The following is a 17,633-nucleotide window of genomic DNA, read 5'->3' as shown; positions in this document are numbered from 1 at the left end:
ACAACATGGTTGGCGTCAAGCTCCCAGAATAGAAGTTATTAATCCCTTTGGAAGGTCACGATAGGCAATTTCACCTCTCAGTGGCAGTTTGCTGAGCACTTGCTATTAAATGGCACTGGTTGTTTCAAAGAACAAAATCATTCCCTCATTGTCCATTTGGGGGGGTTTGGGTTGACTTCCTGTGCCTTTGGTTTCAGGCACGGTGCTCCCCAGCCTGCTTCGGTTGTGGCATGTCCCCTGGATGAACCTCAGCCCTGAAATGCTGAGGAATAGGATGCCTTATGACCAGGATGAGTCAGGGTGGTCACGGGAGGAGGAAAACCGCTTTTCCTTCTACCTGATTCACTTTGTCAGAGTCCGGTCCAGCAGCATCTGTCTGCAGATCAGGCAGAAGAGAGTCCACAAGTGGCCATCCCAGAATCACAAGCAGAAGGCAGAAGAGTTGTGTGCTGCAGCCTCTATAGTCAAAGGCCTCGTGGTGGTCAGGCCGCTCTGCCTCCACTGGTGCATGTTACTTGAAAGTGGCATTAAAAGCCCTGCCAATGATGAGCCTGCGCACTTCACTGGTGCCTGCCCCTATCTCATAGAGCTTGGCATCCCGCAGGAAGCGTCCCATGGGATAGTCATTGATGTAACCGTTCCCACCTGCAGGCAAAAAGAAGCCAGAAGTCATTTCTTCTCTCTGCTTTGAGGGAATGAAGGTGGGACAGGACAGAGAACTGCTCCTGGCTCTCTCCAGCAATCACCCACAGAAGCTATCACTGCCAGTGACTTACCCAGGCACTGAATCCCATCCAGAGCCACCTGCGTAGCGCACTCTGCTGAGTACAGGATCACCCCAGCACAGTCCTAAAGGAGAGCCACAGTGATGACAGGCAGGAAAGGTGTCACCTCGCAGACATACAGAATGGTTTGGGTTTGAACCTTAAAGCTCTTCCAGCTCCAACCCCTGCCACAGGCAGGGACCCCTTCCACTGGAGCAGCTTGCTCCAAGCCCCTGTGTCCAACCTGGCCTTGAACACTGCCAGGGATGGGGCAGCCACAGCTCCTCTGGGCACCCTGGGCCAGCGCCTCAGCACCCTGCCTGTGTCCCATCTAAATGGTGCTCTGAGCTCTCCATTACTCTACAAGCATCTGCTAAGAAGCCTGTGGTCAACCACTGGATCACAAAGGTTCAGGATCCATTCCCCAGCAAGCAAGGAGCTGCAGGCGTCATTCTGTCACTGCAGAACACTTGTGGCAGGTCTGTAAAGGCCACATGAAGACCGCAAAAGTGAAACAAATAACTAGAGTGCATGTTGTGGGCTCTCATATCAGACCCACAGGAGGCCAACATGAACTGATTCGGGATGCAGGGCTCTGTGCTCTGTTAAACACTTGGTCCTCTCCTTTGAGAGAGGTGAGGTGGCAGCGCTGGCTGGGGAGATGACACCACCTCGGCAGGACTACTACAGCCTCTTGTAACAGCCATGATGTTGTGACTGGGCTTCCAATAAACACCTTCTGAAGCTGCTAAATCTGTAGAACAAGGTTTTCTTGCCATTTGGGGGGGAAAAAAGGCACTTTTTGTTGCAAGTGAGTGATTTTAACCCCAGCACAGAACCTCCACCCTGCTCATGATCTGGGACCAAAGGGAACGGTGCTCCCCTAGGCAGAGGTGAGCTCACCTTGGGATTGAAGTGGCCCTGGTCACAGGCCTTGGCCACGTTGTAGACGTACTGCCGGCAGGCCATCAGGCGCGTGTACATATCGGCCATCTTGCCCTGCATGAGCTGCATTGAGGGAGACAAGAGGGATGTTAACAGGAGCGAGGGGAAGATTGATTGCTGCATCATCTGGGGCTCACCCATCTCTGTCCAGAGAAACCAGAGAGCTCAGAAGACCTGGATTCAGCAGACATACCATGGAGCTGGAGGTTGTGCCAATCCACAAGCTCCCAATGCCAGCCCCAGTCCCTTACCCACCCCAGAGATCCTTTCACCTTCCCACCACATCACGCATCCCCAGCACAAACCCCGTACAAAGCCTCCCATGACAGAGCTCTTTGTCTTCTCATTTTAAAAGAGAAGAGCAAAGCAACAAAACCCATCCAATTCCCTTTCTGCCTCACCTGGAAGTGGCCAATTTTCTGGCCAAAGGCTTCTCTTACATGCAGATATGGAATTGCGTGGTCAAGGACAGCTTGCATGAGCCTAAAAGCACAGCAAAAGGAAAACAATACAACTATTACCTAATGGAAGTTGTGAATGCTCCATCCCTGGCGGTGTTCAAGGCCAGGTTGGATGAGGCCCTGGGTGACATGGTTTAGTGTGAGGTGTCCCTGCCCATGGCAGGGGGGTTGGAACTGGATGATCTTAAGGTCCTTTCCCACCCAAACTATTCTATGATTCTATGACAATTAAACCTTGGAAGCACAATCTAAAGCAAAAAGCTTCTCATCCCTAAACTGAGATGCTGCTGCTTTCCTAGAGCTCCACTAAGAATCAAATGCAAAGGTCCTATTTTATTCCCTTGTGCTCTACATGCTGCTCATTTGGGACATCTTGTGGTAAGGTCTTACCTTCTTCATTCAGGGCACTGAGGGGCAGAGCTTTTTCCCAGCTGTAGCCAGGACAGCCTGTGCTGCCTTGCATCTCCAGAGACCACCAACTCAAGTGCTAGCCGTGGGCAAGAACAAGAAGGGTAGGAAATCCTCCTTCTGCTTTGTGGGAGATAGCCTTTCCACGTGAGGATTAGCAAAGAGCCTCCAAAAGGGGGGGACAAAGGGACTGTAGGGTCAAAGGAATTACCTGGGAGCTTGAGGACTGGATAAATGAAGAGCAAAGCCTTTACCCAGGCCAGGGGCATGTGACAACCTGGAGTGCTTTGGATTTTAAGGAATCAGTAGCACAAATGAGCTGGTTATTCCCACAGTAACACAGGCTGGAGGGATGCACACACCAGCAGCTGGGGCCCAAGGCAGATTTACCACCTCTGGAAAGGTTTATGTCAAGCCCAGCCTATTCTGAAGCACGTTCTGGAGAGGCTGTGACCTGGGCTGCACTGGGAGGCAGAGACCTGCAAACTGCCTTTCCGGCTTCGCTGCTTCCATCGCCTGCCCCTCAGTGGGTGCTCCACATCCATGCTTTCAAACTGCACGAGGAGAGGAGCGGTGAGGAGAGTGACAGGGAAGGTGGAGCACACACAGAGCAAGCTGTGGCTGCCTGGCCGTGCTGAGCTGAGCTCCCTCCTGGAGCACTCGGCACCTACGGGATCTCCCTGCTCCTGCCTCCTCTGCAGCTTCTCCCTCCCACAGCCGGACCCAGCCACCTCCTCCCAGCCCTCTCCTCTCCCCTCAGAACGTGCCCAGTGTCCCAGTTCTCCATCCAAGATGTGTCCTGCTGGGAGCTGCATCCCCAGTTGCAGACCCTGGGCTGGGTGACGGTGAAGGATGTGGCCTTACAAGAGATGACAGAACCTTACCCCAGGGGCCCCCCGGACAGCACGAGCCTCTCCAGGTCCAATCCACTCATCAGAACGTAGACTCCTTTGCTCAGTGCTCCCAGGACATTTTTAGCTGCAATTGGCAAAGGAAGGTGATTTACTCATATGCAAAACTAAGCTCTGCTGTTGTCTGAGGCCTGTGGTCACTGGGAAGAAGATTCAAGCTTCAATCTGATTCACCTTCCTTTTTGGCTGGAAACACTTTGAGGATGAGCTGGATGTATACTCCCTACCACTGCAAAGTCTTCCCAATCCAACCAAAGCCCAAAGGGAAGAGGCAGCAAAGGGTTATGAAACGCATCTGCAATCACTGCTATGCTCTTGCCTGTTTTCTACAGAGCAAGATGCTCTCCAGAGGAGAGCTCAGCATTTGTACCAACAAGAACAGGAGACTTAACAGCCTGGGAGGACAAACTGGGACCCCCTTCACCATCCCATTGGTTCATATCTAACCCAAGCTGACAGCATTGCCAGCTGACGACTACTGAGCGTGGCTCTGAAACGAATGCAAATCCTGCTCTGATGTGCTTGGGTCACCTCTCAGCATTCCCAGCACAGGAACTGAAGCTTCACAGGCAAAACTCACTGCTTACCACATCAGAGTGTGGTGTATGAGTGTAAGAATGGAGAACACAGTCATTATTCCCCCTCCTGTGAAGGGGCTGAACAGAACACTGCGGTTGTTATAAGTGGGTTTAAAAGACAAGCCTTATTCCTGTGAAAATGGGACCCGAAAATGGCCCCATTAGATAATGGGCTGAGAAACTGCTTCACTTTGGGACAAGCTGAAGCCCACGCTGGTGTCAACAAGTATACAAAGAGAAGCAGGAACAAGAAGCTCATCTCAGCAAGGCTGTACTCCTCCAACCAGCAAAGAACTTAAAGGCTCACAACTGTGCTTTGTAGGTGGACAGATTATGCACTGATCGCGCCACACAGGAGAGCTGACACATGCTTCAGGCTTTGATCACAAGAGATCTGAGAGGTGCGATATGCAAAAGTGAAAATGAGCCAGGACACGGACACATGCAGACTGTCTCCTGAAAGGAATAATCTGGTTTTCAGCGGCAGAAGCTCACAGACCGCATTATCTCCTGCTTGTTGAAGAGCATGTTGATGTAGCATATGGAGAAGAGCAGCCTCTGCAGAGCCAGCACCATGATGTTGGAGCTAGAAAGAAGAAGAAGAATGAAGCTCCAAAGCCCCCAGACAGGAAAGAAAAACGCTAATAGCAAACATTACTTTGAGGAACAGAACATAAACGCCAGCATCAGTAATAATAAAGTGACAAAGCTGTTGGTGAGTAATGACAGCTCACAGCTAAGGGGCTGGAGAGCCTGAACACTTTGCTGTATCCCAGGGAGAAGAGATGGATAGGTACATGGTGAGCTGAAGGATAAGCTGCTGACTGCACAAGAGGGGCAAAGCTGCCGGTTGTGCATCACAGCAAGAAAATGTGAGTAAATAGAACTGTTGGGGCTCTCATCTTTACCAACACAACACAACTGACTATACCCATGGCCAACACCATCTATGGGAAAGCCACCAGCCACTCACTGCAGCGTGGCTGTGTTGTGGTTTAAACCCAGATGGTAACTCAGAACCATGCAGCCGCTTGCTCACTCCCCACCTTTCTCCCCGTGCTCCCGAAGGGATGGGGAGGAGAATGGAAAGAACATAGCCCCCATGGGCTGAGATAAGAACAGTTCAGTAACTAAGGTATAACACAAACCCACTGCTGCTACCACCAACAATAATGATACGGGAAATAACAAAGAGAGAGAATACAACCGCTCACCACCCGCTGATCAATACCCAGCGTGACCCAAGCAGTGTTCTAATCCTTTCGGGTAACTGCTCCCAGTTTACATCCTGGGCATGACGTGCTGTGGTATGGAATACCTCTTTGGTCAGTTTGGGTCAGGTGTCCTGCCTCTGCTTCCTCCCAGCTTCCCCTCTTTCCTGGCAGAGCATGAGACTCACAAAGTCCTTGGTCAGAGTAAACATTACTGAGCAGCAACTAAAACCATTGGTGTTATCAGCGCTGTTCCCAGGCTGAAAGTCAAAAACACAGCACTGCACCAGCTACTAAGAAGGAGAAAAAAGACTGCTACTGCTGAACTCAGGACAAGCTGGCAGCAAACCCCATGCATTTGGAAGTGGATGGAATTGCAGCGCTAGAGGCATCTTGATCTGACAGAAGGATCCTGCAGACATAGACGGCATCAAACAGGTTCAGCTTCCAAGGCAGGAGATCAGAAGCAGCATTAAGAGCCGGAGTGCAAAGCCAACACTGCAATGATGTGCTGCTCTGAGTTATCAGGAAATGGAAATCCCGCTACCATGAGAACCTGCTGCTCTGGATGGTGATTGCCCAGGAGATGATGTGAAGAGGAGGCACTGATTTCAGAGCAGAGGGATCCAGTGAAGTCAAAAATGTCAGATTGCAGCTGAAACGCTTCTGCTTACTGCAGAGCAGCTTTTGGTGCCCGGGGAGCAGGAGAGTTACTTGCTCTGCAGATAAGCAATTAGGATTTTCCTGAGTTCTGATAAGGTGCCTCCTCCACCTGCTCTATGGAGGTCATTTTTCTGTCTATAAAAATAGCCACTGGAGTAACAGAGATGGCCATTACAGTGGCTCCTGCTGCAGTAACTAACGGCACTGATCTCACAAGGACTCAGTTGTTGCAGGCAACCCAAAAGTCCATTGGATGATCTCCAGTGATTTGGGGGGAGAATGTCAAGGCAAATGAGCTCTCTCCTATGCAGAAGATGAGGAGCTCTAATGGAAACAAACAAGTTCCTTTGGAAACCTCACCAAGGCTTTGCAGAAGCAGTGAGTGAGAGTCAGGTGGATGAGGAGTGACCCAGCACGGGATGTGCTCATTCACTTGTGCAGTTTCACCAGCTCTCCTGCAATGCTCCCAGCCAGCAGATAACCATCTGCAGAGCCCTCTGGGTCACAGCCCAAACAGGCCTGCAATTAGTGCTCCCGTTTATCTGATGAAGACGGGAAACCACCACACTCCTACTGCCCTGAGTGGAGCCCAGCTCACCTGGGATCTTGCAGTCTTCAAAGATGAGCTCACAGGTATTAGAGCCTCTCATCCCCAGCTTGTCGAGCTTCTGGGCTGTGCTGAAACCTGGCATTCCCTGCCAAGTCAAGCAGTAAAAACACACTTGAGATCTCAGCTCTGAGAGACTCCATAAACATCACTAGAGAGCTGTGAAAGTGCCCTGGCTGCATGAACATGTGTAGGGTACCAGCAAGGAGTCAAAGCAAAGTGCAAAGGAAGCAGATGAGCAGAGAAACATGTGCACGTGGGGGCACATATGAACTGAGTGCACCCATTTGCTAATGTGCATAAGTATTACACAAATGAATTACGTGCACAGCAGCCAACACTGACTCTCCTGGAGTAAGGGTTATTTTGCCAGTAACTCAGCCATTTCAATCTCTAAGTCAGGTTAAGTCCATCAGATGGTTCACTGATCGCTGAGATTTTATATTTCAAGTGCCATTTACTTTATTACAGCTTCTTATCTTCCCTGTGGTGAGAGCTGTGTATAGCATAGCCTCAAATAATTAGAAGGGAACTAAAAACCCAATAGACTTCTGTTTTCCAAGGGCTCCCTATTGAACAGCCTGTTTCTGCTCCCTCTGCTTTGGAATCCAAGGGGGCAGTGCAAGGAAATGAGGGGGGAAGAAATGAATAAAGCTATTTTAATGTCTTGGCTTAAAAAAAACTCAAACCCAAACACATTAAGTTAGATAAAGGCATAGTAGGACAATACTGACAAGGTCTCCAATAGCTCTGACAATTTTTGGCAACAAGCAAACACTTTATATTAGATCCTTGTCCATTCTCTCTACATTTCTGGCCCTAAAGACTGGTTGCATGCTCAGATATGGGTCTATACAATTCAGCTATAGAAAGAAATTCAAGTGGCTTCTACAGGAGCCAGTTAGGGTGAAGGAGTTAAGTTTACAAAGCACACTGCAAGAAGCTTGTGAGCATTCTCAGACCTACCCTCTCCACAATGAACGCTGTTATACCTCGGGAGGCTGGAACAGCATTAACATCAGTTTTAGCATAAACGATGAGAACATCTGCATCTGGCCCATTGGTGATCCAAAACTTGTTCCCATTCAAAACAAAGTAGTCTCCTAGGAGCAAAGAGCAGTAACCTGTTAGCTCAGGAAAGAGCAACACCTATCTCCTCCCTCCACTTATTTCAAAGCAGGCTCCAAGGATGCTCTTTAAGGCCCCACAAACACCATGTACAAATCCTCCCCAGGTTCAAGGAAACTCATTTCTTTAGTTCCTGGAGTCTAAATATGGCTTAACAAACATCTGACCAACCAAGGCACCTACCACCGGTTCCATCACGCCACCAACTGCCACAATCAGAAGTCCTTCAACCATCCGCTTTGTGTCTTCACTCCTGGCTTTATCACACACTGAACCTCCTGGGAGGCAGCACAAGCCTGCAAACCCCACCTGCTATACCCAATGCTAAGCACTGTAACTCGGTGCTGGGGAGGTTAATCTAAGTTTACAAGGGACATTACACCAGCTATCTGTCCAGGCAGCACTCGACAGGCTTTACCTTTCTTGTCTGCCTTCAGCTTCATGGACACAACATCAGATCCAGCATTGGGTTCACTCATTGCTAAGGCTCCAATGTGCTCCCCGCTGATTAGCTGGAAGAAAAGACAAATATAAGAACGAGAGAAAGCAGCAGTGTTTCTGTTCCCTCTTTAGCCTGCTTTGGGGTGGTTTTTTACTGCACTGAACCTCCACAGTAGCTGTTCTATGTGAGAACCCCACATAAGAGCTGCTGCTCCTGACAGAGTCCAGGCAGAGAGCTCCCTATGCTGCTGTGCTGAGGGAACAGATCCAGAGCCCAGCGGGATGAGAAGGACGAGGAAGATGAGCACAGCCCTGCTTAAGAAACACCACCTCCAGGAAGGTGCCAGAGAGCCATGCAGGCAGCCATATGCCTTTCACAAGCTCCTTGTGCTGCATCTGATGATTGCCCTTTTACATCAACAAGAGCTGTTAAACACAAAAGGAGGGGGATGAAAAGAGATTGCAAAGTTGTTAGCAATGTTCTCACTGCCCAGTCCTCCCACGCTCACACTGCAATAGCGTACGGACACCTTCCTTCTGTGCCTGCTCATACCAGGTTGTTGCTTTCTCTTCACTGTTCTCTCATCTTGCCCTTTCCTCCTTGCTTCCTTTTTCCTCCCTGTGCACTTTTATCCATCCTCTCCTCCTTTTGACCTCTTAGCTTTCAAAAACCATACTCAACGCTTAAGATACACATTGAACCAACTCAATCCATCAGTGCACTCCTACCGAAGTCTCCATGATCTGCTCAAAACCAGTGCTTTGACACGAACCATGACAAGAGCCAAAATGACCACAAACCCCATTGAAAGACAGTGAATGAGGGCATTAACATACACCTGAGCAGCAATGAGGACAACTCAAGGTTACATATGAGCAGGCTGCACAGTGCTTTGAGGCAGCACCACTGTACTTTGCATGTGGTTTAAATCAAGTTTCTGGTGCTGATAATTTCAGTAGCTGGGATTCAATGTACTGGTTAAGTGTTTCCATGCATTTGAAAACTGAAATCTGTTTAACATGTCACAAACATCACTGCCCCAAATGAAGAAATTCCACGTGCAGTTAACCAGCAGAGGCAAACCAGGCATTTGGGCAGTGGGAAATGAAGATTATAAAATAGGAAAGCAGTGACTTTCATTCAGAACTCTCAAAATGCTTTGGAATTTGGAAGAACATTGTCCAGTGTCACCTCAAAGCCTCATTCAGTAACACAGCTCCAGAGAGCTGGACTATGCTTCCTACAGACATGGACCTCAGCACAGACTGTGTTGATGCCAACATGGACCTCAGCACAGAATGGGCTGATGCCAACCTTATGAAGTTTAACCATGCCAAGTGCAAGGTCCTACACCTGGGTCGGAGCAATCCCAGGCACAGCTACAGGTTGGGCAGAGAAGAGATTCAGAGCAGCCCTGCAGAGAAGGACTTGGGGGTGTTGGTCGATGAGAAAATGACCATGAGCCGGCTGCAGTGTGCGCTCGCAGCCCAGAAAGCAACCGTATCCTGGGCTGCAGCAAGAGGAGCGTGACCAGCAGGTCGAAGGAGGTGATCCTGCCCCTCTACTCTGCTCTTGTGAGACCTCACTTGGAGCATTGTGTGCAGTTCTGGTGTCCTCAACATAAAAAGGACACGGAACTGTTGGAACAAGTCCAGAGGAGGCCACGAGGATGATCAGGGGCTGGAGCACCTCCTGTATGGAGACAGGCTGAGAAAGTTGGGGCTGTTCAGCCTGGAGAAGAGAAGCTGCGTGGAGACCTCAGAGCAGCTTCCAGTGTCTGAAGGGGGGCTATAGGGATGCTGGGGAGGGACTCTTCATCAGGGACTGTAGTGACAGGACAAGGGGTAACGGGTTCAAACTGAAACAGGGGAAGTTTAGATTGGATCTGAGGAAGAAATTCTTTACTGTGAGGGTGGTGAGGCACTGGAATGGGTTGCCCAGGGAGGTTGTGAATGCTCCATCCTTGGCAGTGTTCAAGGCTAGGTTGGACAGAGCCTTGGGTGACATGGTTTAGTGTGAGGTGTCCCTGCCCATGGCAGGGGGGTTGGAACTGGATTGTCTTAAGGTCCTTTCCAACCCTAACTATTTTATGATTCTATAATGTGGATTAATAGGACAAAAACGAAGGGCAAATTTGGCAAGTAGTGTATTCTTTAAGGTTGGGTGATTGAAATCAGTTAGTACTTAACATGGGACATGCTGTGAAAGAGACCCATCTTCACATGAAGCCCAAACCCAAATGCTTCTTAGCCTCTCCCCCTCTTCCAGCCACACACCTTGGGCAAGTACTTCTCCTTCTGGGCCTCGTTGCCGTTACGCACCAGCTGGTTGATACAGAGGTTTGAGTGGGCACCGTAACTGAGCCCAACAGCCGCTGATGCACGAGAGATCTCCTCCATCACCAGCACGTGGTCCAGGTACCCCAAAGCAGATCCACCATATTCCACTGAAAAGAGGAGAGAAACCTCACATTAAGCACTGTGGTGTATGTCACACGTGCACACGATTCCAGAGTTGGGATCAGTCCTGTATGAGATCCAAGACTCTTACAAGAGAGCTTCTGGCTTTGACTGACACTGTCCCTGAGCTGAGCACCTCTGGCTTTCCCCATCCTCTCTGATTTCAGTTTCCTTACCTTAAAGGCACAGTGGTATTGCTTCTTCAGCATAAGCAATAATTTACTTGTACATCATAATATTCTACACAAAACGTGCATTAGGATACATCTAAAACATGGTGCCAACACTTGCACAATAATGAGTCCTTCTTGCAACCTTCATATTACCATCAAGACTGAATCACCAAGTGGCAAACTGTATTAGGTGAAAGGACAAAAGAACACAGGTAAAGTTTGTAAAGGTCTATGCATGTTTGTCATAACAAGGACCCCTCAAACTGCTCAGTAAGTGGGGCACCAGGGACTTTTCTAAGCCCCCAAATGTGCAGAAGACCATCTCGTTGATGGGTGGCTGATTCAGAAGGAGAATGATCTGCAAGTGTAACTGCTGCAATTTGCCACTAGCAAGAATGTGGATTTCAAGAGAGGATGAAGTGAGACAGAGCAGCAGCAGCATTGTATCTGGGATCTAGCTAGGCACGCTGAGCTGAGCCTAAAACTGGTGGTGAAGGTTAAAGGCACACAATAGAGCAGGGAGAGAGGGAAGGCAGGGGAAAAAAGAGGAGGCTGCGAAATGCATAATGGCTTTGAGCAGCTGACAGCCTACATAAATATATACATGTATATACAGATATACACACACAAACAGGCATATCCTACTATAAAAGCTTTGTTCTACAGGCAAGAAGCAAGTGGTTGCAGTGCTAAGAGAAGAACTAAAACAGGAGGACAGAAACACTGCAAAGGAGTTGGGGAGTCCATCTGGGAGCACTTACTTGTCACCAATGCGAATGCTGTAAGTGAGCACCAACAATGGTAAGAGCAAATATGTGTGTAAGCTTAGAGTGACCAAAGAGCTGAGTGTGTAGCCTGCACTCAGGGAGGGCTATTGCCCCTAACGCATCAAATCAGTACAACCTTTCCTCCCATGTCACTCATTCTGACTCCTGTCTTTATCTGCAGGGCTCTTTGTCCTTTGATATCACCTCTCTACCACAAATCAGAGTTTAGGCTTTTCCTATCCAAGCCCTAACTGACAGGTTTAACAGCCTCTTACATATGCCAAACCAAGAGCTTTCAATTCAGTCCTACAGAATGATGGGCTTAGTGCTATTGCCTCGAGACAGGAAAGGTAACTGCCTGTCGTAAGCAATACTGGCCTATGATCGTGTTGTACTGCAAGAGGTACACGAAAATAATCCTGCCAGACAGCTTCTTGTGTAATACAAATCACAGTGTGATTTAGAATGATGCTGCCCTTTCACAACTACTTTATATGACATGCCTATATTATCGTTGCATGGTAGCTTCAGTATTCGCATTTCCTAACACAGCTCTTAATAAAACAACTGTAAAATTACAAACCAACAGTTTTATTAGTTTTAAGAAGAAAACAAAAACCACTGTTGTTTAAAATGCTCCTTTAACAGACCTGAGCCACTGGTGCCCAAACACACCATTTAACTGAGCATACACTCGCACAAGATTTCACATTATCTTCACATCCTAAATCCCAGTCTCCACCTCCTACAACAAAACCAGTGCCAATAAAGCAAGTGCACACAACTCTACAATCAGAAACAAGGGCAAAACTGCTGGGCATAGGAGGGTTTGCGGGGTAAATCTTTGAGGAAATCAAAAAGGACAGGACTCGGGAGGGGATAGCTTATTTATAGTGTGGGAAACTGCTGTAAGCCTCAGGCACAACATCAAAGAAGAAAGAAGGTAAGAGTGAGAAAAAACAGGAGCGGCAGTAAATTGGGAAAACAGAAATCCAGACTCTTTCAAGCAGACTCAGTGGCACTGAAAGAAACGCAGAGGCATTATTCGGAGGCATTGCTATTCAGCCTGCTGCTGCACAAGCCTTTGCACACACACATCTAGAAGCAGAGACTTTACGATGGGGAAATAAAGGCCCCATTGCCTGCTTTTCTGCACTAAGGGCTTCTCCTCATTACACCGTGTTAGTGCATTCAGCATGACCACAGCAGCCTCAGTCAGCTCTAACATGAATCAAAACACTTTTCAGCTAACCTGGATGAGGTTGAATAAGATTTACCCTGATTTTTTCTGACTGGTTGGATGTGGTAGGCTCGCCATTAGTTATCACAGCTTTCCAGGGGGTTGTTTTAGACCCTTTAACTTCTCCTATTAGAGATGGATGTTTGCTCTAGGATACTTTTATCTCTAGCTCTTGTTCTTCAAAACCTGAGTAACTGCTTCACAGTAGAGAGGTGCAAACACATTTGAGTTGTGTATAGCTGGAGAAACCACTCCTGAAGAGTGCTTTTAAATGGTAAGAGGTATTTTGTACTCATCCAGGAGTCGAACAAGGACTCTGAGGCAGTGAAGAATAACAGAAGTTGTGGAAGAGTTCATAAAAAGCTGGAAGCTTCTGGAGGAAGTGGATATCCCATCACAGACACATTGCTAGCAACTGGAAAGGGTGAGCTCACAGCAGTTGGCTTGGTTTGAAGAAAGGTGGGAACAGACTTACCAGGAGCCGTGATCCCCAGAACTCCCAGTGCCCCGAGTTTCTTCCAAAACTCCTACAAATACAGAACAAGCAATCAGTGCAGGCTCAGGGCGCTGGCATAGGAAGTTGTCCCAGGTACCTCACTGGACTCATCAGTTTACCTTATCCTTGTGATATCTCAGAGATAAATGCACTGATATCTAATTCCTCCTGCATCAGCAGCTCCATCCTTGGGACTAGGAGCCCAGGCAGACTTCAGGACATGAGTTATGCTACACAGGAGAGGAGCCTGTTGAATTCAGGGAAAATTCACAAGCCTAAACTTAACTCTGGAAGGACAGGGCCTGAGATGTAACTGGTTGTCCTCGTTAAGGAGAACTTGGATGACTCAAAACCTCCCACTAATTTAAAACCAGCACGTCCAGGCTTTCATAGACTATCTCTTGCTAAGGATTATTTAGGATGTTATGACTTAAATTTATGCTTGTCTTTTACCCCACGCATCCTTGTCGCTGTTTTAGCAGCACTGCGTAGGCCTATCAGCCTGCTGTTGCTGCAAATAGCAGTTAGCAGAAGCTATCCATGGATGAAACCCTGGAGATATATATATGTATTACAGTGACTGTAATCATATATATATGTGTGTGTGTGTGTGTATATGAGTTGCTATTTGCTGGCACTTTAAAACTCTTCTAGTAAAGCAGAAACTGGTAACTAAGGCCCCGAAAGCCTTCTTAGGAGAGATTAAAAAGGGGAATGTTGCAGCCAGGGCAGATAGAGGTGGTTCCCTCCTTGGAGATGGTACTGGAGAAGTCACTAAAGGTGACCACAACAGAGAACTTGTGAACACCTTGGATTTGTGAAGCCACAAGGGCCACTCAAGGACCCGTAGGTTCTCAGGACACACATAGGGATTGAACAGCACTACTGAGTTTTGCATGGTTGAACATGCATGCTGCAAAGTTCATTGCCAGAGGACAAGCTGTCCTCCTTGACTGCCAACTCCTCTACTTGTCCACTACCCAGATTTATCAGTGGCAATGCCACCACTCAGGTGACAGCCACACAATGGAGGTACAGAGCAACTGCCTGATGAGAGACACACACATCAGCTGTGCCTGGCACACGGCATCACGGAGTAAGAAGGAAGATGTAATGCAGTAGCAAAAGGTGTCACCAGGGAGGACCACATGCTGGAGGGGCCACCTCTCTCTGCCTCTCCTCCACTATGTGATAGACACACAAGTAAATGCTTGTCAGATGGCCCTGGTGTCCAGCAATAAGATAATTATCAGTGAATAGTCTCTAGAGACTTCAAAAAGCATTATTTAATAGCTCCAGATGACATCTGGTGCACCAGGCTAAATTTATACACTTCACTTCAAAGCTACACATCCAGCCCTGAAAATGTCAACATCAGAGCCCTGGGAAATCCGAGCAGATGTTCTGAGCTTTTCAAGTCTTGTGGAGCTTATGAAAACCAATAGTTAGATGTCTCATTTTCATCAATCAAAGCAGGCCGTGGCACAGACTCTGCTGGGTTTACCAGGAAGGCAAGTTTCAGCTCGAGTCAAACTCCGCATTTCACCATTTGCACACTAGATTTTCACTATGAATCTGAGAGGAAACTCAGCCAGCCAAGAAAGGCTCCTGGCTAGGAGAACACAAAGCGCACATTAGAGAGGGAGTCTGAGCAGAGCCAAGCAGAAATACCACAATGAGAATCCAAACAAGACCGTTATCAATCCCTTTTAATCGCACCCTGCCTGCGTTCTGCCCCAGGTTGCTGAAGGTTGTTAACAAAAGAGGAAATCAAAAATTGGGTTTTCTATGAGTTTCAAGATTGAAAAGTTACTGCACGTGTTCCTGTGGTGTCACTGGGATGCTGCGTCTGGATCACTGTACAGATCAAAGCACAGACAGGCTTTCACTAGCAGCTAAATGAGATGCACATATGAAATACTTGCCCGCATGTCTTTGAATTCGTTTTCCTGGTCAATCTGTTGGGCCTTAGGAGCCAAATGCTCTTGACAGAACTTTGTCATGGTCTGTCTAAGCTGGGAAAAGAGATGAGAAACACATACGTTACATCTCATCAATACACTGTCGTCTTCTTCCCTAGGATACTGCCAACATTCCCTGCCAGACAACTCCAGGATCCCAAACCCAGAAGCACAAGCCCATAAGGAAATCAGTGCTGCAGGTTTCTAGACCATTTGAAAGGCCTTTTAGTGTTTTAAGGAGATGATACTGGTGTACTTAAGCTCCCCCCAGCACTTAACCTTAACAATCTTATCCCAGCAGGAGCAAATGGTACTTAACTACTGCCCACACAAGAATTTTAGGGAATGTTTTTGGGCAGGAAACTTTGAAAGCTGATGAGCAGAGATCATAATGCATTAACTCCACCCAGTAGCTGCTTATAGTTTCATATAAGTTTCATTTATAAGCAGATGCCTGCAATAAGCATCCCAAGTGTTAAAATCTTTTTCTAAGCTCTCAAGTCTAAACACTTACATACATGTATTCTGCAGAAGTCTATCCACATACTAAGAAATTACACACAATAGCTGAAGTGGTTTTCATATGAAGATTTAAAAACTCTGCCTAGAGCTTTATAGGTAAAGCTTAATAATCCCCTTTTCCCTTTTGGTTCTTTATTCCCACAGATTAATACTGGTGAAGGAACAGTTTTAGAGACTGAAACCCTCTGCTGCTTAACCAGAACCTGTAGAAGGGGCAGAAGCAACAACCCAAACCATGCCCAAGCTTCTTTGCCCTTCCCAACCCCACAACCAAAGCATCCTCTTTTGCACACTGAACAGGATATCTTCATTTCCATGGCTACCCTGGCCTCAGGTTCTGGTACCACAGAATGAGTTTTGCTCTCATTGATAGACTTAAAAGCTTTAAACAAAACCAAACCACATTAAATATGTTTCCATTGTGACAAAGCTGAAGGCAGTAAACTTGAAAATAAAGCCTAAAAGCCATAATTAGAACATCTTTATCAATTAAGGATTGATGGCCAGACTCAGACAGGCATCCCTGACACTCTAAGCCAGTTTAAAACAGCCAATTCAGATTTTAACCATTAATGCACAGTTTGACATTACTGAAGATCTATTTCTGATTCTTTTTCAGCTTTTCCACCAGACAGGTACGAATTACAAGAATATTTTCCTCCTTTTACATGTGCTGAATGAAGAAGCACAAAGAAACATCAAGTTAATTTGAGGCTACAAACCATAATGACAAACCTGGCAAAGAGTAAATCTGTAGTAAGAAAGAAACAAGAATGGTTGCATTTATTTTGTATATTGCTATGCTTGCACTGCCATAATTATCTGAAAAATAAGGCTACAGCTCCAGAGCGAAAAAGCACCAGGGAAAACAGTTTCATTGGAGAAGCCTGTCTGGATCAGCCCTTTGAAAGACACTGCCTTTCACACCATGCCCTGCACAGCAGGGAGTGACCACCAGGTGGCTATTGAACACAGAAGAGAACAGCAAAGCTGTGAACTATCACCCTAAATCTTTAGGTCTCCTACTGGGCAAGAGAACAAGCTAGAAAAGCTGCAACACTTCTTTCGAGAGGATTTGATGAGGCCAAATTAATTAGCTTCTTTGATGATTGTATTTCTGATTGATTATATTACCAAATATATTCATATCTGATCATATAGCTACAAGGAACTGGTCTAGTGGAAGGTTTCCTTGCCCATGGCAGGGGATTAGAACTAGGTGATTTTCAAGGTCCCTTCCACCCCAAACCATTTTGACCCTATGACTTCTGATCAAACAGGCCCATCGTGAACGCAGTGGACTTCTTTGGCGCTTCGTTATGCGGTATTTCACCCTGAAGAGGCGCCTTCCCCAGCAAGGAAAGGCCGGACCGATCGGGCTCTGCCTTCCAGCGGGTCTCGCTGCCCGCTGCTTCCAGCTCCCCGCGGACACGTGGCCGGGGCGCGCCCTGACTGCCGCAGCGCCCCCTCTGAGGGCCCGCGGATAGGCCGGCTGCCCACTGCCGCAGCCAATCACCGCCCGCCAGCTCCGACACACCCCTGCAGGGTGGCGCGCTTGCCCCCGTTGCCCGCGGCGGCGGCGACCCCTACCTGGCGCTGCTCGGCGCTCAGCCCGTTCACCGTGTCGTCCACCGCCAGCCCCGCGCAGCCCCGCCGCAGCAGCCGCAGCCTCTGCCGGAGCCCCGCACCGCCCACCGCTCGCCAGAGCACCGCCGCCGCCGCCATGGCTACCCCCGGCCCATCCCCGCGCGCAAGCGCGGCCCAACCCCAGGGGAGGGGAGCGACCGCCCCGGCACTCCTGTGGCGCCCCGCGGGCAGCGCTGCCTCGGGGAAGGAAATGCGCTTGATAGCAACGTGCCAGTATTTAATGGATTAAAAACACACATAGACACGATAT

The 17,633-nt window shown here is 48.1% G+C and overlaps 1 protein-coding gene across 1 annotated transcript; it reads right to left on the bottom strand.

The window, feature by feature from the left end:
* Window positions 1–511: 511 nt before the first annotated feature.
* On the bottom strand, window positions 512–17,461 carry IVD (isovaleryl-CoA dehydrogenase; the record flags this gene model as incomplete). Its single annotated transcript, XM_080618393.1, has 12 exons — window positions 512–645; window positions 777–849; window positions 1,668–1,772; window positions 2,111–2,192; window positions 3,463–3,556; window positions 6,540–6,636; window positions 7,515–7,651; window positions 8,095–8,188; window positions 10,395–10,564; window positions 13,233–13,284; window positions 15,179–15,268; window positions 17,327–17,461. 12 exons carry the CDS (start codon window positions 17,459–17,461, stop codon window positions 512–514), a joined length of 1,263 nt encoding a protein of 420 aa, XP_080474519.1.
* Window positions 17,462–17,633: the final 172 nt, after the last annotated feature.

The sequence above is a fragment of the Psittacula echo genome, assembly GCF_963264785.1.
Source record: "Psittacula echo genome assembly, chromosome: 5".
Lineage (NCBI taxonomy): Eukaryota > Metazoa > Chordata > Aves > Psittaciformes > Psittacidae > Psittacula > Psittacula echo.
Note: the sequence above shows the minus strand (reverse complement) of the source record. Positions and strands in the feature narration are given on the sequence as shown.